Here is a 22,788-nt window from a genome sequence, read left to right as displayed (position 1 = left end):
TGATTTGGTACCGGGAGCTTTTAAAACATATGTAAACCAATAATTACAACAAGACTGTTTCGAGACGTCACTCGAAATACTTCACTCAATTGGTACCGGCACGCTCTATTTGACAGTTAGCATTCTTGTTTTAATGACCATAATGACAGTTTTACGCCCGAAATTAAAAATCAATTTTGATCCCGTTTCACGTTCAGCCCGTTGCCCGGATTAAGTTAAAAGTTATAGTTAGGATTTAAGTTTAAAGAGGCCATCTGTTCGAAAGTGACAATTTGTACAATATCATACTTCCTTTAGCCTATTTACCTACTTTTTCTGTCATTCTATTTTAATTTTTTCAATTTCAAACAAGAGTCGGGCGTTTTTTTAATTTATAATTTTCATTTTGTAAATGAATATTATTTAATTTTGCATCCAAGCACTGTTTTTTAGCTGAGAAATATTTGGCTATGGCATTATTCTTGGCAGTCTTGCTATCGTCTTGTCTTAATTTCTTTCTCACTGAAAAATGAACATAACTTTAGGATGGGTACGTGTTTGTACACATCTCTCATAACTTTGCATTAAAGGTACAAAATTGCCCTTAAATGCATGATTTTTTTATATTTTTGTAAAAAAAATATTATATTATGAAATGAGGGGTCTAAAATACGGGAAAAATATTTAAAAAATCATTGAAATATTTAAACTATATTTATTATTGAAAATAGGTTGTTATCATTTTTGAAAAATTATGCAGTAAGCACATAAAAAAGATATACCTAATTAAATTGTATGGAAAACCCTGAAACAGTTATTATTGCGGTTATCACAGAGTGATATATTGCATTTCTCACGCATGACTGACGTGAGTTTTTTGCAATGAGGATATTTACACTGGTTCCTTTTGGAACCATAAGGCCCTATTCAGTGCGACGCGGACTAGGTTTTGCGTCCGTCGCGGATGAATTTGTCGTTCAGTGCGATGCGGATCGTGATCGAGAGTGGTACAGTGTCATGGATAAAACTTTGAATTTGGTGATTGCGGCCTATTTATTAAACAACAGAAGAAGATGACGCCATGGTAGAAGATTTAATGTGCATCCACTGGTTGAGAAAAGACTTCTTAAAGGAGAATTTGTATCCTTGTTTTCGGACTTGCAGGATGACGAAATGAAATTCTTCAAATATTTCAAGATGTCCATAAGGACATTTGAGGAGTTGCATGCGAAACTAGAGCCATCTTTAATGCGTTGCGATATATTATACAAGAAACCCATATGTTCGCGGGAGAGATTGGCTGTAACAATTAGGTAAGTAGGTACTTAAATTTAAAGGTTAAATATATAAAAGAATAATTTTAATTAAAAAAATTATATAATCAATTTTTAAATGTAATTATGTAATTAATTACAATGCAGTGTAATCACGGTGTTGCCAGTTTTCTAAAGACTCGTCCACATCACTCCCTAATAAATGAGGTAAATCGTTGATAGCGGTTGATACAGATGCTGGGCGAGTTCATAGCTAGCCCTCTAATTTCCATAGCTAGCTCCAGTATTCTAGTTCGGAATATCAATTTTTTATAATCATCGAAATCGTTTAAAATGGGTGCCAGGGAATTAAAAAAACTGTAGTCATCGTCTTTAAGAGCCGTAGACGGCGCAGAGTTTTTGGTGGAAGTGTCTTTCTTTTCTATTATTTTCAATAATTGTGACTCAAAGTCTGTCATACATCTCTTTTTTTTTCTCTGCCACGGTTTTGGAGAAGCCAGCACAGGTGTCTGTAATGTTTCTTCTGTTGATGGCAAGTCCGGGGTACATTGCGAGTTTTGCGATGACGACGATTTCAACAAGACTGTTTCGAGACGTCACTCGAAATACTTCACTCAATGGGGAAGACAACTGTCAAAGTGGCGCTGTATACGATTGTTCCAAAGTATCTGTCAAATTGTATAGCATCATATAGAATTTCTTCACAAATATCATCAAAATGACTAAATGTTGTGTAATTGGGTGTAAAAACGTTGGCATTCATAAATTCCCAATAAATCCTACTATAAGAAGAAAGTGGATAGCTGCCTTAAGGATTAAAAACTTTGAGCCTAAAAAAACGACGAGGTTATGTCGAGATCATTTTCATGAAAATGACTATCAATCATTAAGTGTGACTACAGGTGAGTGTTAAAGTTATAAACGTTAGTTCTTTCATTTAAGATAGCCTCTGTAAACCTAAATTAATAACATTTCATAATGTCAAAAAAAACATAATTGTTCATCTTGTTTTTAGGTTTGCCTTGTGCACACAAGTTTTTAAAGAAAGACGCAGTACCGAGTCTCTTTTCATGGAACCAAAAAAAAAATATCAGCCAGTGCTTGTGCAAGAGACGAAAGACATGCAAAAAGGAACCTTCAAAAGGATCTTTTTCAACAGCAATCAAGTGAACATCCATCTACTTCAAGTGACCCACAGCCTTCAACATCTACAGGCCCACAGCCATCGACTTCTCAAGATCCACAATATATAATGGAATATCAAAGAGAGTTAGAAATTTCTTCCCTTGATCCACCTGTTGATTGTGGTGACAATGTTAATCAAAATAAACAATCATCAGTTGCTACTCAGACTGCCACAATGCTGTCTCTTTTTTCAGCAGATATTTTACTAAGCGATGAAGAGTCAGTAAAGTTTTACACTGGCTTAGAAAATTATGAAAGATTTCAATTTGTTCTATCAACATTACTGCCAATGGCAAATCATCTTAAATACAGGTGGAGTGGGGTAAGTGGAGTTTCAACTGAAGATCAGTTTCTTATGATGCTGATAAAACTTCGAAGAGCAAGTACTGATCTTGAACTTTCGAAAATGTTTGGTATCAGTAAGACACAAGTTTCAAACATTTTCATCACGTGGGTGAACTTCGTCAATGACTTATGGTCAATGATAGACATTTGGCCTCAAAGAGACCTTGTTCATTTTTACATGCCAGCAGAGTATAAAGAAAACAAAATGCCAACAAGGGTGATTATAGACTGCACAGAGATACCCATCACAAAACCAAGTGACCTAAAATCACAGCAAATTACTTCTAGCAATTATAAAAATAAAAATACAATAAAGTTTTTAGTGGGCTCTACCCCTGGAGGATTGTTATCCTATTGTTCTGAGGGCTTTGGTGGCTCAATTAGTGATCGGCAAATGATTGAGACAAGCAAGCTGTTGAAATTGTGCGATGAAGGAGATAGTATAATGGCAGACCGAGGCTTTAATGTTCAGGACCTATTTGCATCCAAAAATATTGGTATAAATATACCTAGTTTCTTACGTGGGAAAGCTCAATTGCCAGGTCTTGCTCTTTTACATGACAGGAAAATAGCCTCACAACGTATAGAGCGCTTAATTGGATTAACCAAGACATATAAGATTTTTATTTTATTATAATAATCTTTATATAAATATTTATTTATGATTTCAGCCTTCACATAATTATTGAAAAAATAATCTAATTTTAGTAACATGTCTTTTAGGAATACCTCATCTTTTTCAATATAAATTACTTTCATGTCTTTAAAAGTATATATAATAAAATTGCAGAATTTTCTGCCACTGCAATACATTTGTCCTTGTACTTGAAAATAATATGGACAGGTTTTTTTTAATACCAGTTCTCCATTTTGAGTCTGAATGTATGGTACAGTTTCAGGACTAATAAGCCTGTTTCTGCTTACATATGGGCATTTTATTTCTAAAACAGTATCTTCGCCAAGTAAGGCATCTGGTGAGGCACTTAGGTAGGGCCTATCTTTTGATATAAACATGCCACACTGCACAGGAACCAGCCCATATGTTTCTGAATATTTCTTCAGTGCATTTGGTTCATTTATTAGACCATGCGCTGTGGCTCTGGATGAAATTTTTTTTTGTTTGAGTAACTGTTTTGCAAATGATTCTAAAGATTGTGCTCTTAGATTACAAACAGTATGAAAAACACTGGCTGTTATCCTACAACTACGATATTCATACCAAAGACAGTTAGAATTTTGATTTCTTGTTTCGTTTTCTATTTCTCTTATTTGATCTGCAGTAATTTCTAATAAATTTAGGCTTTTCAAAAGCATCACATCTGAAGTATCTTTTAAATAACCATGATCTTGTATAACCGCAATGGGGTTAGCAGGTCCATACAGTTGTTTCATTGGCATGTTAGACTTCAAATTCAGAACAAGGTTTCGAATTCTGTTATTATAGGCTATTTTATCTATAGAATTCATAGGATATGCCTCAAAAATAACATTTTTGCTGTATCTTCGTTTCACAAGATTTTGAGCCTTAACTGGAGTTCCTGTAAATATTCTTTTTGGTCTGTGGAACGTTTGGAGTTGCTGCGTTTGTGACTCTGTTATTAATATTATTTTATCTTTGCGCATATGCAGTATAGCAAATAATACCACACCAACATGTTTGCAGTGTGCTTCAGTACCTGCTCCGGCAGGACATTCACAATGACATTCCTCAATACCACCCTGGTCATCTATCTTGATGTCAACTTGATAAGAAAGTTTTTTCATTGTCTTCTGGACAAATCCTTTTATATAGAAGTATCCACCGACAAATGCAGATCTTATCAATAAGAGGAATCTGGCTTCATATAATTTCTCTGACGCATCGGTTTTTTTGTTGAATCTGCAAAATTACAGAAAACTTTAGTATTATTGTAAAATAGCAACAATCATCACAATAAATTAAAACCATTAATTATAGATTTACCTTTCAAAATAATATCTAATAAATTGTCTTTCAATTGGTGATAACACAGAGTTACTATTTATGTCATGGTACATCTCCAGTGGTGGAAGTACAATAGAGGGTTCCGTTGGATTTGGAGAGAGTTGTGGTGTATTAAAGTTAAAGTTTTTGTCATACAGCTCCAACCTGGAAAAAAAAACTATTAAACATCACTCTATAGCCCTGAAAGTTAAAAAGCCATAAGCCATAGCCTTAGTATGTATAAATATAGTCCTGAATTACTTTAGCCTCAATAATTCGTAACTTAAATACTTAAGATTAGTTACACAACTGTATTCTTTGCTACCATAGAAAAATGAGGAAAAACATAATAAATTTACAAACTATTGAATAATAAGTTACTCAGTTATGATATTAATTGTTCAAACATTGTAAGAGAATTGATTTCAAAGGTCCAAGTTGGCCTAGACATATGCAAAAACAAACATACAGAATTTTCTGTAGGAGTCCTACCTTTCCACTAAATCAGCTTTTCTTCCTTTTACAGAGGCCCCTCTTCTCTTTAACTCAGCTTTGAGTTCAAGCACGCTCCAAGTAGCATACAGTTTCGCATCCATGTTGTCGAATAATCGACAGTAGTCTCCCCAGAATGTGTTTTTTTTGCTTTGTTTACACGCTTCAAGATTGTCAAACTGACGCCATTAAGAATAACCGTACGCAGCGCCATCTGAGATTAGTTTTATCTTGCCATCCTCATTGGTTTGCAATGTCAGTTCTTTATTTCATCAGGATATACCTAACCTTTTTTTAAAAGAAGTTTGTAGCTACGTGTTGATGTATGAGAGTAAGCCTGATGAAAATAAAAGATATTAACTCCATAAGACTTGCATTTAAATTTTTGCGCGTCTTTGTTTTAACGTGAAAGAATTATACTCTTTTCAGAAAAAAAGGACTAAGAGACAACCCTAAGCTATCACTCACACATTCGCACAATGGACTATGATTGAGACTACATTCTCACTCAGCTCATATCTCTGGAGATTTAAAAAGACTAAATGGAAATAGGGTATGAACAATGTACTAAATATAATTCTACGGAGCAATATCTTTGAGAGACTAAACTTAAGTGATAAAATCTCTTGAGTATCAAAAACTCATCGGAGGGTAGCAATTAATAATAATGGTTAAGGCAATAGTACGTATAATGGTGATAAAGTAACAGATTATGGACGAGGTCTGAAAGACTTTATTGACTATAAAAGCAATATTAGCAAAAGTATTTTTTCGACGTTTCATAATTTCAATTTTCGATTACATAAAACGAACTTTTGTTCTAGAAACTAATATAATCATAAAATATCTAATAATAAAACTCATCAAAATCTGTTATCTCAAGTTCAAGTCCAATTTTTTTGTCGTGTTAAAGTACTGAGTACTCTAACTTAACAATTTGTGGTTTTCTTCTTTAAATTATAATGTTTTTTCAATAATAATAAGAACAAAAATTATAATATCATAAAATTTATTTACATGAAAACTTGAAATACATTATCTTTGACACTAAGTATATTTTTGTATATAAAAAATTACTGAAATACAGTACATATTGAAGTTTTAGTGGCTAAAACCGTATTGTGATTCATCTAAACCACTGAGAATTAAACCACGACGTAATTCTCGACTTAATATTATATAAATTCATCTATCGACATAAATTCATTAGAATTTTCGTTTTGATCAGAAGACACGTTAGAGTTGTCGTTGGCGTCAGCAGGTAGTGTAGAAATGTCATCGTATGGCCCAGCGGATTGTTGAGAAGTTTTATCGTTCAAGCCATCATTTTGTGGAGAATTGTCACCATATGACTCAGGATATTTTTCAGAAGTTTTATCGTTCGAGCCATCAGGTTGTAAGGAAGTTTCACTAGATGACTCAGTATATTGCTCCAAAGTTTTATTGCTCGAGTCGTCAGGTTGTAAAGAAGTTTCATTGTATGGCCCAGCGGATTTTTCAGAAGTTTCATCGTTCGAGCCATTAGGTTGTGAATAAGTTCCGTCTGATGGTCCAATAGATTGTGAATAAGTATCATCGTATTCTCCAGGAAATTGTTGGGGATAGTTATAGTTATTCGTAAAATTCGGGAACACCAACAGAAAAGTATTCATTACATGACCTATTTGATTCATGCTATGAGTTCCGGCATTATACTGCGTTCCAAAGTAATTTTGATCAGAACCAGACTCAGCATTGATCACTCCACTATGTGGAGATAATACTCCATTTTGCACACCTGGCTTCGGCATCCACTTGTTCGGCCCCATTGGGTTCGGTTTTAGCAGTGCTGTGCCGATTCGATTATTTATCTAATCGATTAATCGATTATGCGAACCAAGATAATCGATTATAAATCGATTATTTTGTTCTAAATAAAAATTGTTACAAATTGTCTTACCTCCAGATTACAAAAATGAAGCAAAACTGAATTAAATCACATATTTATTTAAAATTAAACTACTAGATATTAAAAATCAAACAAATACATCAATTCCCAATCAGTGACCAGTTAGCATTTAAAAAAATGATGTAATCTAGATGCTTTGGCAGCAGGCTGTTCCTCCTTAAATTTGTCAACTGACCTCTTATCCTTGCAAGTAGAGGCAATTCTTAGTATTGTCGTAATCTAGTCTAATCAGTTAAAGATGTAGAGATGTTGCAATAAAATTTGATTTCTTCTGCTCAAAATGATCCCAGATCGATGGTTTTGCAGTTACTTGCTCAAGTTGTTGTAGTTGTGTAATTACTAGCTCACTAATCCCTGGAGTGCTGTTTCTGAGATAAGTTAGTTCTTCAAGACAACGTTGTTGGGCATTTGTTGCATTACTGTCCGTACCGAAACCAAGTTTTTTAAAACGTGGATCCAGCAGACAAGCTATTGCCAGAGGTTTGTTGTGTAGGGTTGCCATAACTTAAATGGCTTACTCCCAATCGATTGTATCGAAATGATAATCGATTACAAACGATCATCTTGATAATCGATTAATCGATTAATGATAATCGATTCCGCACACCACTAGGTTTTAGCGTCGGCCATCAATGTTGCCTAGGAGAGGATAGTTGCGATCTGTTTGGCCGTCTTGGCCATGAGTAAGGCCTCAAGTGAGACCTTGAGTATCCTCTTCCAACACTTGATGTGGGCCGACTATAACTTCTCCGTGAGCTAGTAAGTTTTGCAGAAGCGACTCCACTGCAGCTATCCAAGAGACCTAGAAATAAAGGAAAAAAAAAAACAAATTTTATAAGCACTCATTGTTTGTAGCAAACATATCATTCACAAAATCACATGAACTATGATATTTCAAACTCATCATAAAATTACTCCAGATATTGCACTAACTAGTCTATATGATGACTTTGTGAAATTAACTTTAAATATATTGACTAATACTCACATAAAGTCCCGATAATAGCAATTGAAACGATAAGTAAAGGGTTATTGATGAGCATGGTGACTCTCGACTCTCCCGGTCTGGACTGTGGATCGCTACTGTATGTGGAAGCTTTTATGTGATTTGTATGACGAGTCGTTATCCTGTTTCGTAAGTTCATTGTAAGTTAGCTCGAAAACGGCATGAGTGCAATTTTAAACGCCCAAGTAAAGAATAAGCGGGAAGTTGCAGGGATGGCCTTCAGGGTTAACCGTTTACCTAATTATTATTTTTTTGACGTGACAACGTCTTATAATTCGATAAAGCCGGCTGCACGCACGAAAAAACATGACTCATGCGGCGTTACCTCGCTCTGACTCATCTGAGGCGTTCCATGTAAGGCTTGAAGTGCGAGCGAGAGCGCGGAACGAGCGACAAAGAAGCACAATCGGACGTTGTCACGTTCAATTATCGTCAGTAAACCGACTTTACAGACAACCAATTTTTTTTATGATTTATATGATTTAACTAGGGTAGATAGGTTAATATGATATCTGTATACAATCAAAAATGGTAATAATATTATTTATAAAAATGCAGAGTGACAATAAGTAACTTAGTTTAAGTTTCTTGCTCCATTAAATAATTAAACAGTTTGGTTTTAAAGACTCAATACTGGAAGAACCAATAATATCACGGGGCAGGGTTTGCCAAACTCAAACTCAAACTCAAACATTTATTTATTCAATTAGACTTCTTATAGAAGCACTTTTGAAACGTCATTACATATTTTAAAATTTACCACCGATTCGGAAAGCAGTATCTACGGAGAAGAACCGGCAAGAAACTCCATAGTTGCTCTTTTAAATCATGTCAGTTTTACAATTTTACAAAATACATATGTAACATCATATATTATAATAACATGCCAAAGAACTGTCCTGTGGTTTTTTCGCGACAACCCTCCATGGGTTTTTATCGTCCATATATTCCTGAATACTGTAGTACGCTCTCTGAACTAGTACATTTTTTATATAAGTTTTAAATTTAGAACTACTAAACTCTTTAATATTATGAGCAATTCTATTGTAAAAGCGTATACCTTGACCCATAAATGAATTTTTAACTTTAGCTAATCGGAAAAATGGCATTTCAATTCTATTTCTGTTCCTTGTGCCATAACAGTGTCTATCTCCTACTCTTGTGTGTAAGTCGGCGTTTTTGTGTACATGCAAAATATTATTAAATATATACTGTGATGGTACAGTAAGGATACCAGTATTCTTAAAGAGATCTCTCAGTGAGTCCCGATCACGTAAATTATATATAGAACGAATGGCTCTTTTCTGTAAGATAAATATAGTTTCTATATCTGCTGCCCTGCCCCATAGTAGAATTCCATAGGACATAATACTATGAAAGTAGCTGAAATAAGCCAGAGACGAATAACAGAAATAACAAATGAATTTTCATAATAATTTGATATAGAATGCGGAATTTCAAAGTTAACATTATTTGATTTCTGATACAAGAAACTTGTAGCCAACTAGATGTCAACAGTTACAAATTCGGAACTTGACGGCAAGTTGTTGCTAAGTTGGTGGCAACTATCTGACACCAACTTTGTTAGTCTGAAACTCTGGCTATTAGGGGTATTTGCTTGATCTACTACTCTAGGTGGATAGTATGATTTATGTGAGGAACAATATTTTTTAACCAAATAGGCTATGACCAGTGCGACGAGCAGTATAATGACACTAACAGATCCGACAATAGCTAGGTCAATTGACATCGACTCTGCAATGGGTTCATCTTTCTTCAAAATAGATTGTTCTGTAGGAGTTAGAGTTGATGATAATACAGATTCCTCTGAGTAGAACTCTTCATCAGATGGCGTTGTTGATGACGGCGTTATTACTTCAGAACAGCTATATTCCATGGTAAATGTTACGTACAGCGATGTTTCTTCAGTGTAATTATCTTCCGTGGTAGGCGCTAAAGATGTCGATATGTCGTCGGAAAAGTCTTCTCCCGACGTTAGACTTTTAACAGGTGTTGAAGTTGTCGCCGACGGCGTTGATGGCATTGTTACTTCAGAAAAGGAAAGTTTGTCACTAAAGAAGCTAATTACCTGAAGCTCAGTAGGCTACCGAGTACCGTCTGAATTTTAGTTAGTTCATTTTCAGCGCTAATCGTTCTTATTTCAGATATTCACAATATATGTGCTGTAAGTGCTTACAAAGTTTACGTAAGAATCGACGGAGAGGATATCCGTCACTCAACGAGAGATTGACAGTAACTGTTACTAGTTTCAAGTTTGGTATTACTGGCACAGTGACTAATTTTTGCTTCTAATGATCCCATTTAAATCGCCAGGAAAAAATGTTTGATCTTCGCAGGCATGTCCTATCGTTTTAATAAATGGTAATCAACCTTCTCATGCGGTGTACATGAGATGCACGCAGATTATCATCAATTTATTATGAATCTACGTGAATGTAAAAAAAATAGCGCGTAGATTCACGCAGATAAAAAATGCTTTTTTTTCTTTCGAGTGGAAAGGTTCAGAAAATTAAAAAGAAAGATTGTATTTGAAATTTTTATTGTAAACATTTTATTTTCCATTCCAGTTTTTCGCAGAAAAACGCGAGCTTGTAGTCACATTCTACATTATCCATTCCTCCTTTTTTCAGCAAACTACCACATTCATGCCTGCTAGGGCTATCTGACTGTTGTCCTCCTGTTCAGTCTAGAATCCAATTGACGTATTTTTGAGAGTTGCTATCAATTGTTTCCCAGTGATCTTCTTCATTTAACCTATGAATCCCGATGAAAGGTTAATTATTAAATCTATGTGACTATGTTTAGAACAGGGCTTGAACGCTTCCATAACTTCAGCATTTTCTGGGGAGAAAGAGTAAATTCAGTAAAATTTGTATTTATGAATCACCGTCAAATAAAATGTCACTGCTTTTGATAACGTAAATACATCAGTTTAGTTTCCTAACAGGAAGCTTAGCAATGTTTCACGTTTAAATCCCAGTTTGACTTATCTACTCCTGAATCCTATATACTAAAATTGATGGTAGAATGAAGTTCGCTTAGTATCGAAAACATGGACCCTGATTCCTTATTGGTTAAGATTAAGGCGCGCGAGCAGCGCGCTATTCAAATTTCTAGTATAATACCTTAAAATTAGTGAATACTCACATCCTCTTTAAACTCGGAAATTACGACAGCAAGACTTCTACCTTCTGGTTGTTGTGCTTTATAGAGGGGCTGTAATCGCTTTTAATGCTACGTCACCGTCACAAGTCCGCTAGGCGACAAAGTTCATGGTAACTGATAAAGTCTTTCCGGGTTATACTTCTTCTAATTTAATGTGAATAGGTACTATAAAATTCCAAAAATTATGATGGGGGGAATTTTTGTTCTCTTAGAACGAATAAAAAAAGACGGGTTGCACTCCGGGAGTGCCGGCAGAAGTGAAAACTTGATTATTAACGTTGAGCATGTTTGATATCCATCCGTCTTACGCTTTTTCGATCAGGTCACGTGTCCTGACGCGAGTTTAAGATTTTATACCCAACGCCGCTAAAGAAGTTTTCACTTCAAAATAAAAATTTATTGATTGCAAAATTTAATTCGTTGATCTTTGAAACATCTAGATATATTGTGACATTTTTCAGTGAATGCACTTTTATACTGATAAAAAAAATGTTTTTAAGCAATCGGTGTAGACGTTAAAAAGTAAAGGTGATATTATGCATCCCTGTCGGACGCCCGCACTTGGATGGAAGCTATCTGAGAGGAGGTCATCTGTCCGCACTGAAGCTGTGCCCCCTTCGTAGAGCTGCCTGAGCAGGTGCACAAGGTGTTGTGGTGTGCCCATGTCCAGTAATGTTTTCCACAACGTTGGCCATAGCACCGAGTCAAACGCTTTGGAGAAATCCACAAAGCATATATATGTAGGCTTGTTGAATTCTCGAGCTTTCTCAATGATCTGACGAACGATGAGAATTTGTTCACGGGTTCCTTTTCCTTTCACAAAACCGGCTTGTTCAGGCGCAATTTCTCTGGACAAATAAGCTTTTAGTCGTTCGTTGATGATGTGTAGCATAATTTTGCTGGCATGTGTAATTAGAGCTATAAGTAAAAAATTGCTACACTTCTTAGTGGAACCTTTTTTATGAAGAGGAGTGAAAACTGTATGAGCCCATTCAGAGGGCCATTTGCCTGTGAGCCATATCTTGTTGCAGATGATGTGGAAGATATGAACGCCCCGGTCTCCTAATGCCCTAATTGTTTCAATAGGGATCGCATCTTTTCCTGTGGATTTCCCATTCTTGAGATGTTGAATAGCTCCGATCCGACAATAGCTAGGTCAATTGACATCGACTCTGCAATGGGTTCATCTTTCTTCAAAATAGATTGTTCTGTAGGAGTTAGAGTTGATGATAATGCAGATTCCTCTGAGTAGAACTCTTCATCAGATGGCGTTGTTGATGACGGCGTTGATGACGGCGTTATTACTTCAGAACAGCTATATTCCATGGTAAATGTTACGTACAGCGGTATTTCTTCAGTGTAAATTTTTTCCGTAGTAGGTGCTAAAGATAAGATGTCGATATATCGTCGGAAAAGTCTTCTCCCGACGTTAGACTTTTAACAGGTGTTGAATTTGTCGCCGACGGCGTTGATGGCATTGTTACTTTAGAAAAGCTATTTTTCCATGGTAGATGTTACGTACAGCGATGTTTCTTCAGTGTAATAATCTTACGTAGTAGGCGCTAAAGATGTCGATATGTCGTCGGAAAAGTCTTCTCCCGACGTTAGATTTTTAGCAGGTGTTGAAGTTGTCGCCAACATTGATGTAAATTTATTAATTACTGAATACACTTTTTCGTATAATGAACTTTCGAAATCGCGAGTTTCCGTATCCGTTTCTGGCCTTGCCTCGATCCCTGAAAGAAAAATGAACAAACGATGTGAAAATTTGATTTTCATCTTGTGAATTTATGAATAAAACTATTTTAATTAGTACTTGCATACAACGCCCAACATGACAACCCATAAAAAGATCACTATTTTTTTTGATGACATCGTCGTTCTGCTGTCCAAAACTGAATGAAGCACCCGCAGTTCTGCTTTAATTTATACCTATTCTTTATCACATTTGCCATCCGGTCACTTTTACTACACAATGATATCCTCCACCCACAACATTTTGTGTTCATTAAAAAAAGGAAATTAGTCACTGTTCCTGGAACATTAAACTCAAATATCCTAAGCAATGTCCGGCTGAGTAACATCGGCTCTGGATTAATACATTCGTCCCGATTGAGTCAAATGAGAACGACCATCGCTGTAGATAACATCATGAAAATTTAGACTTTAGTCTACTGACTTTTGAAAATCAGTTACTTCAGGAACAAAATTTCTGACTTGATTATTACAAGTCATCTCTGAGCTAATAGAGCAGCATGTCACAAAATTCAATTCAGTGTAGGGATATTTAAAACGCATTTGCTTAAAAACATTTTTTTTATCAGTATAAAAGTGCATTCACTGAAAAATGTCACAATATATCTAGATGTTTCAAAGATCAACGAATTAAATTTTGCAATCAATAAATTTTTATTTTGAAGTGAAAACTTCTTTAGCGGCGTTGGGTATAAAATCTTAAACTCGCGTCAGGACACGTGACCTGATCGAAAAAGCGTAAGACGGATGGATATCAAACATGCTCAACGTTAATAATCAAGTTTTCACTTCTGCCGGCACTCCCGGAGTGCAACCCGTCTTTTTTTATTCGTTCTAAGAGAACAAAAATTCCCCCCATCATAATTTTTGGAATTTTATAGTACCTATTCACATTAAATTAGAAGAAGTATAACCCGGAAAGACTTTATCAGTTACCATGAACTTTGTCGCCTAGCGGACTTGTGACGGTGACGTAGCATTAAAAGCGATTACAGCCCCTCTATAAAGCACAACAACCAGAAGGTAGAAGTCTTGCTGTCGTAATTTCCGAGTTTAAAGAGTATGTGAGTATTCACTAATTTTAAGGTATTATACTAGAAATTTGAATAGCGCGCTGCTCGCGCGCCTTAATCTTAACCAATAAGGAATCAGGGTCCATGTTTTCGATACTAAGCGAACTTCATTCTACCATCAATTTTAGTATATAGGATTCAGGAGTAGATAAGTCAAACTGGGATTTAAACGTGAAACATTGCTAAGCTTCCTGTTAGGAAACTAAACTGATGTATTTACGTTATCAAAAGCAGTGACATTTTATTTGACGGTGATTCATAAATACAAATTTTACTGAATTTACTCTTTCTCCCCAGAAAATGCTGAAGTTATGGAAGCGTTCAAGCCCTGTTCTAAACATAGTCACATAGATTTAATAATTAACCTTTCATCGGGATTCATAGGTTAAATGAAGAAGATCACTGGGAAACAATTGATAGCAACTCTCAAAAATACGTCAATTGGATTCTAGACTGAACAGGAGGACAACAGTCAGATAGCCCTAGCAGGCATGAATGTGGTAGTTTGCTGAAAAAAGGAGGAATGGATAATGTAGAATGTGACTACAAGCTCGCGTTTTTCTGCGAAAAACTGGAATGGAAAATAAAATGTTTACAATAAAAATTTCAAATACAATCTTTCTTTTTAATTTTCTGAACCTTTCCACTCGAAAGAAAAAAAAGCATTTTTTATCTGCGTGAATCTACGCGCTATTTTTTTTACATTCACGTAGATTCATAATAAATTGATGATAATCTGCGTGCATCTCATGTACACCGCATGAGAAGGTTGATTACCATTTATTAAAACGATAGGACATGCCTGCGAAGATCAAACATTTTTTCCTGGCGATTTAAATGGGATCATTAGAAGCAAAAATTAGTCACTGTGCCAGTAATACCAAACTTGAAACTAGTAACAGTTACTGTCAATCTCTCGTTGAGTGACGGATATCCTCTCCGTCGATTCTTACGTAAACTTTGTAAGCACTTACAGCACATATATTGTGAATATCTGAAATAAGAACGATTAGCGCTGAAAATGAACTAACTAAAATTCAGACGGTACTCGGTAGCCTACTGAGCTTCAGGTAATTAGCTTCTTTAGTGACAAACTTTCCTTTTCTGAAGTAACAATGCCATCAACGCCGTCGGCGACAACTTCAACACCTGTTAAAAGTCTAACGTCGGGAGAAGACTTTTCCGACGACATATCGACATCTTTAGCGCCTACCACGGAAGATAATTACACTGAAGAAACATCGCTGTACGTAACATTTACCATGGAATATAGCTGTTCTGAAGTAATAACGCCGTCATCAACAACGCCATCTGATGAAGAGTTCTACTCAGAGGAATCTGTATTATCATCAACTCTAACTCCTACAGAACAATCTATTTTGAAGAAAGATGAACCCATTGCAGAGTCGATGTCAATTGACCTAGCTATTGTCGGATCTGTTAGTGTCATTATACTGCTCGTCGCACTGGTCATAGCCTATTTGGTTAAAAAATATTGTTCCTCACATAAATCATACTATCCACCTAGAGTAGTAGATCAAGCAAATACCCCTAATAGCCAGAGTTTCAGACTAACAAAGTTGGTGTCAGATAGTTGCCACCAACTTAGCAACAACTTGCCGTCAAGTTCCGAATTTGTAACTGTTGACATCTAGTTGGCTACAAGTTTCTTGTATCAGAAATCAAATAATGTTAACTTTGAAATTCCGCATTCTATATCAAATTATTATGAAAATTCATTTGTTATTTCTGTTATTCGTCTCTGGCTTATTTCAGCTACTTTCATAGTATTATGTCCTATGGAATTCTACTATGGGGCAGGGCAGCAGATATAGAAACTATATTTATCTTACAGAAAAGAGCCATTCGTTCTATATATAATTTACGTGATCGGGACTCACTGAGAGATCTCTTTAAGAATACTGGTATCCTTACTGTACCATCACAGTATATATTTAATAATATTTTGCATGTACACAAAAACGCCGACTTACACACAAGAGTAGGAGATAGACACTGTTATGGCACAAGGAACAGAAATAGAATTGAAATGCCATTTTTCCGATTAGCTAAAGTTAAAAATTCATTTATGGGTCAAGGTATACGCTTTTACAATAGAATTGCTCATAATATTAAAGAGTTTAGTAGTTCTAAATTTAAAACTTATATAAAAAATGTACTAGTTCAGAGAGCGTACTACAGTATTCAGGAATATATGGACGATAAAAACCCATGGAGGGTTGTCGCGAAAAAACCACAGGACAGTTCTTTGGCATGTTATTATAATATATGATGTTACATATGTATTTTGTAAAATTGTAAAACTGACATGATTTAAAAGAGCAACTATGGAGTTTCTTGCCGGTTCTTCTCCGTAGATACTGCTTTCCGAATCGGTGGTAAATTTTAAAATATGTAATGACGTTTCAAAAGTGCTTCTATAAGAAGTCTAATTGAATAAATAAATGTTTGAGTTTGAGTTTGAGTTTGGCAAACCCTGCCCCGTGATATTATTGGTTCTTCCAGTATTGAGTCTTTAAAACCAAACTGTTTAATTATTTAATGGAGCAAGAAACTTAAACTAAGTTACTTATTGTCACTCTCTGCATTTTTATAAATAATATTATTACCATTTTTGATTGTATACAGATATCATATTAACCTATCTACCCTAGTTAAATCATATAAATCATAAAAAAAATTGGTTGTCTGTAAAGTCGGTTTACTGACGATAATTGAACGTGACAACGTCCGATTGTGCTTCTTTGTCGCTCGTTCCGCGCTCTCGCTCGCACTTCAAGCCTTACATGGAACGCCTCAGATGAGTCAGAGCGAGGTAACGCCGCATGAGTCATGTTTTTTCGTGCGTGCAGCCGGCTTTATCGAATTATAAGACGTTGTCACGTCAAAAAAATAATAATTAGGTAAACGGTTAACCCTGAAGGCCATCCCTGCAACTTCCCGCTTATTCTTTACTTGGGCGTTTAAAATTGCACTCATGCCGTTTTCGAGCTAACTTACAATGAACTTACGAAACAGGATAACGACTCGTCATACAAATCACATAAAAGCTTCCACATACAGTAGCGATCCACAGTCCAGACCGGGAGAGTCGAGAGTCACCATGCTCATCAATAACCCTTTACTTATCGTTTCAATTGCTATTATCGGGACTTTATGTGAGTATTAGTCAATATATTTAAAGTTAATTTCACAAAGTCATCATAATATAGACTAGTTAGTGCAATATCTGGAGTAATTTTATGATGAGTTTGAAATAGTATCATAGTTCATGTGATTTTGTGAATGATATGTTTGCTACAAACAATGAGTGCTTATTAAATTTGTTTTTTTTTTCCTTTATTTCTAGGTCGCTTGGATAGCTGCAGTGGAGTCGCTTCTGCAAAACTTACTAGCTCACGGAAAAGTTATAGTCGGCCCACATCAAGTGTTGGAAGAGGATACTCAAGGTCTCACTTGAGGCCTTACTCATGGCCAAGACGGCCAAACAGATCACAACTATCCTCTCCTAGGCAACATTGATGGCCGACGCTAAAACCGAACCCAATGGGGCCGAACAAGTGGATGCCGAAGCCAGGTGTGCAAAATGGAGTATTATCTCCACATAGTGGAGTGATCAATGCTGAGTCTGGTTCTGATCAAAATTACTTTGGAACGCAGTATAATGCCGGAACTCATAGCATGAATCAAATAGGTCATGTAATGAATACTTTTCTGTTGGTGTTCCCGAATTTTACGAATAACTATAACTATCCCCAACAATTTCCTGGAGAATACGATGATACTTATTCACAATCTATTGGACCATCAGACGGAACTTATTCACAACCTAATGGCTCGAACGATGAAACTTCTGAAAAATCCGCTGGGCCATACAATGAAACTTCTTTACAACCTGACGACTCGAGCAATAAAACTTCGGAGCAATATACTGAGTCATCTAGTGAAACTTCCTTACAACCTGATGGCTCGAACGATAAAACTTCTGAAAAATATCCTGAGTCATATGGTGACAATTCTCCACAAAATGATGGCTTGAACGATAAAACTTCTCAACAATCCGCTGGGCCATACGATGACATTTCTACACTACCTGCTGACGCCAACGACAACTCTAACGTGTCTTCTGATCAAAACGAAAATTCTAATGAATTTATGTCGATAGATGAATTTATATAATATTAAGTCGAGAATTACGTCGTGGTTTAATTCTCAGTGGTTTAGATGAATCACAATACGGTTTTAGCCACTAAAACTTCAATATGTACTGTATTTCAGTAATTTTTTATATACAAAAATATACTTAGTGTCAAAGATAATGTCTTTCAAGTTTTCATGTAAATAAATTTTATGATATTATAATTTTTGTTCTTAGGGTGTCCCAGAAGTCGACGTCAAGCCGAAATTTTCTGACAGGTTATGCCACACCAGTTATCAGAAAAATTGAAAAAAAAATTTAAGTCATGTATTTTTGAAGTTATGGATTTTTTATTTAATTCCAGAAAATGTACACCATGTGACAGTTTTTTCATTCCTGTTGTTACAAATATTTAGTTTTTGCCAATTTTTTTTCTCTTACGTCATCCCGAAAAGTGCTTTATGTAACCTGTGATCCTAAACCCTGTGCCGATCACTCCAACTTGTAGGAAAATGTCATTTATACCGTACCAAGTTTTCAAAATTAATTTTTCGCACTACTTCAACTGATTGTCCTGAAAAAAAATGTACTACTGCAATTTGGCAAGTAGCTTTAAAAGTTAGCGCATTTAATAAGGATTCTAACGTGGTATAACACTTACTCCATTATATCTTAGATCGGCCATAAAAAATTTTTTTGTTAAACAAAGTCTGTTCTTAACAATTTCTTTGAAATTCCAAAAAACTATTCTAGTGTACCCAAAGCGATCCTAATGACCACAGCGTGGTTTAAATAAGATGGAGAGAGACATTCCATAAAGTGTAGAGCGAGACAGATAGTGACGCTTATGACATAATGCCGCAAATAAGTGAACTAGAGTAAAATAAAGACAGTTTCTTTTTTATGATTAAATTTATTACTTTTTTTTTACAAAATATGTTCAAATTTCCGTTCTTCAGCTGCAATACAAGCTCGACATCTCCTTAAAAAAGATCGTGAAATCTGCAGGCGGGCAATGCTTCCATTATTTACAAATTACTACCGCTTTTCTCTGTCTAAGCTCTTCTACATTTTCAATCGACTTGGAATAGACTTTTTCCTTTACTGCTTCCCAGGAAAAAAATCTAGAGGATTTAAATCGGGTTAAATCGGGCGGGCCACGAGATTGTACCAGCCCGCCCTATCCATCTGTCTGGATATTCCTCATTATGGTGTTTCTCGAACTAAGTGGCTGTAATGCTTATCTGTCTCGTTCACTTATTTGCGTCCGTATGTCATAAGCGTCACTATCTGTCTCGCTCACACTTTATGGAATGTCTCTCTCCATCTTATTTAAACCACGCTGTGGTCATTAGGATCGCTTTGGGTACACTAGAATAGTTTTTTGGAATTTCAAAGAAATTGTTAAGAACAGACTTTGTTTAACAAAAAAATTTTTTATGGCCGATCTAAGATATAATGGAGTAAGTGTTATACCACGTTAGAATCCTTATTAAATGCGCTAACTTTTAAAGCTACTTGCCAAACTAGAGTAGTACATTTTTTTTTCAGGACGATCAGTTGAAGTAGTGCGAAAAATTAATTTTGAAAACTTGGTACGGTATAAAATGACATTTTCCTTCAAGTTGGAGTGATCGGCACAGGGTTTAGGATCACAGGTTACATAAAGCACTATTCGGGATGACGTAAGAGAAAAAAAATTGGCATAAAGTAAATATTTGTAACAACAGGAATGAAAAAACTGTCACATGGTGTACATTTTCTGGTATTAAATAAAAAAATCCATAACTTCAAAAATACATGACTTAAATTTTTTTTTCAATTTTTCTGATAACTGGTGTGGCATTACATTTCAGAAAATTTGGGTTTGACGCATTTGGTGCACTTCTCAACTTGTACACCATGCTCAAATGGTGAACTTAGCAACTGGTGCACTTCTCAAATGGTACACTTCGCAACTGGTGCACTTCTCAATTAGTGCACTTCGCAAAATGTGCACTTTTTATGATGAGTGGAGATTTGGAAAAATTGTTTAAAAATGAAAGAATCTTTTGTTGTGCGTAGGTTATTTTCTTAAAAAATACAATTAACCTTTTAAGTAGGTACACTCTTACTTAAACAATTTTCGATGATCATATAAAAATTCACACGAGTTTATATCATATTATCTTTATTATGAACTTTTTGCTAAAAATATTATTATTTTTTTCTTATTTAATGATAATGAATATGATTTCGAGGGACTTTTTTATATTTGTAAAAAATAAAAATGTTTTAGTGTTTATGCAGAGTTTAATTAAAATTATTTATATTTTATTATAATGATTTTGCAGTAGGTAAATCTTTCTCACATTTTTTTTATTACTTTCGGGTGACTTTTATATGATCATTGAAAATTATTTGAGTAAGAGTGTACCTACTTAAAAGGTTGATCATATTTTTTAAGAAAATAACCTAAGCAAAACAAAAGATTCTTTCATTTTTAAACAATTTTTCCAAATCTCCACTCATCATAAAAAGTGCACATTTTGCGAAGTGCACCAATTGCGAAGTGCACCAGTTGCGAAGTGTACCATTTGAGAAGTGCACCAGTTGCTAAGTTCACCATTTGAGCATGGTGTACAAGTTGAGAAGTGCACCAAATGCGTCAAACCCGAAAATTTCGGCTTGACGTCGACTTCTGGGACACCCTGTATATGTGTGTGTGATTGTAACATAAAACTATTGTTTTACAGCTATGCCGTCAACATCACGGCAGCCCACGCCGCCGCCACTACTGGTGCCGGCTGAAGACCTGTATGGTAAATATCTTATTAATTATTAATATATATGTTAACGGAAATGTATGTAATCCGTCATTGTATACAATTCCTAGGAAATGTATGTAATTCCTAAAATCGCACGGAAATGTGTGAAATAAATTATTTTATACACATTGCCTAGGAAATCTATACATTTCCTAAATAGCAATCGGAAATGTAAAACATCAACATGTAACAGTCTTACCGTAAAATAATAATAATATGTTCATATTATCTTACTAATTAACATTTCTTAAATCAACTTATATTCAATCAAATCAAATTTTCATTTGGTAAGTAATCAGTCCCCTCGTCCCGCTGTCCCCGTGTACATGTCGCAGTCGGATTGTATAATCCGCCGTATTACAAACGGCCGGCATTTTGTTATATGCCGAAATTCGTCTTTTTTCAAAATTCTATTTCTGTGTAGTTTTAAAAAACACGAACCTAACCTAACCCACCCCCTTATCCAAACCAAAAATTTCTGATAACGAATTTTCGGCATATTACAAAATGCCGGCCGTTTGTAATACGGCGGATTATAAAATCCGACTGCGACATACACACCCCTCGTCCCGCGTACCTTCCAATATCTTAGATGTTTTACATTTCCGATTGCTATTTAGGAAATGTATAGATTTCCTAGGAAATGTGTATAAAATAATTTATTTCACACATTTCCGTGCGATTTTAGGAATTACATACATTTCCTAGGAATTTTATACAATGACGGATTACATACATTTCCGTTAACATATTGTATATATTAGTGTAATTGTAACATTAAACTTTTTTTACAGTTGACAGTCCAGTGGACAGTGTGGCAGACGCGGAGACGGTGACGCTGTCGCCCAATTCTTACAATTCGGAATTCGGATTTCCATCTGTCAACCGAAGCGAATTGGGCGATTGTATGCCGTACTCCGCAAAAAAAAGGGAGTATTTGAACGACGAAGTGACAGACTCTGATGCTTCTCGCTGAAATACTCCATTTTTTTATTTATTATTTTTATGTTTTTATTGTTTATTTATTATTTTTAAGAATATTTGTGTTTGTAATAAATGTTACTATTAATAATATATATTTTTGTTTTAAAATTATGTTATATTCAAAATATTTGTGTTTGTAAATAAATAAGTAATAAATGTCCTTATTATAATATTTTTGTTTTAAAATTATGTAATATTCAGAATATTTGTGTTTGTAATAAACAAGTAATAAATGTTACTATTAATAATATTTTTGTTTCAAAATTATGTAAGATTCAGAATATTTGTGTTTGTAATAAACAAGTAATAAATGTTACTATTAATAATATTTTTGTTTTAAAATTATGTAATATTCAGAATATGTGTGTTTGTAATAAACAAGTAATAAATGTTACTATTAATGTAGGATCGGGGCTAAATGAAAAACACTTTTGAACTTCTTGAGATTTATTTTCGGACCACAATCTTAATTTTTAGAAAACATCTTACAGAGAAACAGCCGTCCTCACCCACGATCCCAATGAAAGAGAAAGATCATTCCTCATTCGCTCTTTACTTCACATTCACTCATTTTAAAACTTTCAACTTAAACAAAAACAATAGTACCGTTCTACTTTAAACACTCATAACAA

At 35.0% G+C, this 22,788-nt stretch overlaps 2 protein-coding genes across 5 annotated transcripts; one reads left to right on the top strand and one right to left on the bottom strand.

Moving 5' to 3' along the window:
* The first annotated feature begins 461 nt into the window (after positions 1-461).
* LOC149896215 (uncharacterized) lies at positions 462-22,602 on the top strand. Of its 4 annotated transcripts, none has more exons than XM_090117959.1 (4): positions 462-1,292; positions 5,668-5,791; positions 21,101-21,166; positions 21,967-22,602. In XM_090117959.1, exons 3-4 carry the CDS (start codon positions 21,103-21,105, stop codon positions 22,146-22,148), a joined length of 246 nt encoding a protein of 81 aa, XP_089974085.1. In that variant the 5' UTR covers positions 462-1,292; positions 5,668-5,791; positions 21,101-21,102; the 3' UTR covers positions 22,149-22,602. The 4 variants fall into 4 exon arrangements, 3 of the variants coding, with proteins under 3 accessions (XP_089974085.1, XP_089974086.1, XP_089974084.1); XM_090117958.1 differs by lacking the exons at positions 462-1,292; positions 5,668-5,791 and adding exons at positions 15,968-17,385; positions 17,577-17,804; XM_090117960.1 differs by lacking the exon at positions 5,668-5,791 and having other exon boundaries at positions 463-1,292.
* LOC149896216 (uncharacterized) lies at positions 2,917-5,770 on the bottom strand. Its single transcript, XM_090117932.1, has 3 exons — positions 5,239-5,770; positions 4,747-4,911; positions 2,917-4,662 (listed from the first exon to the last, which is right to left on the bottom strand). The coding sequence occupies exons 1-3, from the start codon at positions 5,340-5,342 to the stop codon at positions 3,315-3,317; spliced, it is 1,617 nt and encodes a 538-aa protein (XP_089974058.1). The 5' UTR covers positions 5,343-5,770; the 3' UTR covers positions 2,917-3,314.
* Positions 22,603-22,788: the final 186 nt, after the last annotated feature.

The sequence above is a fragment of the Colias eurytheme genome, chromosome 29 (genome assembly GCF_061535395.1).
Source record: "Colias eurytheme isolate Ceu_HAF_F1 chromosome 29, ilColEury1 Martin Lab GWU primary, whole genome shotgun sequence".
Lineage (NCBI taxonomy): Eukaryota > Metazoa > Arthropoda > Insecta > Lepidoptera > Pieridae > Colias > Colias eurytheme.
This window is presented reverse-complemented; position numbering and strand designations above follow the sequence as displayed.

Bases quoted from the DNA above. Each gene is read 5' to 3' on its own strand.
- LOC149896215 (XM_090117958.1), top strand. From the start codon at position 17,774: ATGGGGCCGAACAAGTGGATGCCGAAGCCAG. The intron at 17,805-21,100 runs GTGTGCAAAATG...ATTGTTTTACAG, and splicing joins CAAGTGGATGCCGAAGCCAG to CTATGCCGTCAACATCACGG. The intron at 21,167-21,966 runs GTAAATATCTTA...CTTTTTTTACAG, and splicing joins GCCGGCTGAAGACCTGTATG to TTGACAGTCCAGTGGACAGT.
- LOC149896216 (XM_090117932.1), bottom strand. From the start codon at position 5,342: ATGGATGCGAAACTGTATGCTACTTGGAGCGTGCTTGAACTCAAAGCT. The intron at 4,912-5,238 runs GTAGGACTCCTA...TTTTTTTTCCAG, and splicing joins AAAGCTGATTTAGTGGAAAG to GTTGGAGCTGTATGACAAAA. The intron at 4,663-4,746 runs GTAAATCTATAA...GTAATTTTGCAG, and splicing joins ATTAGATATTATTTTGAAAG to ATTCAACAAAAAAACCGATG.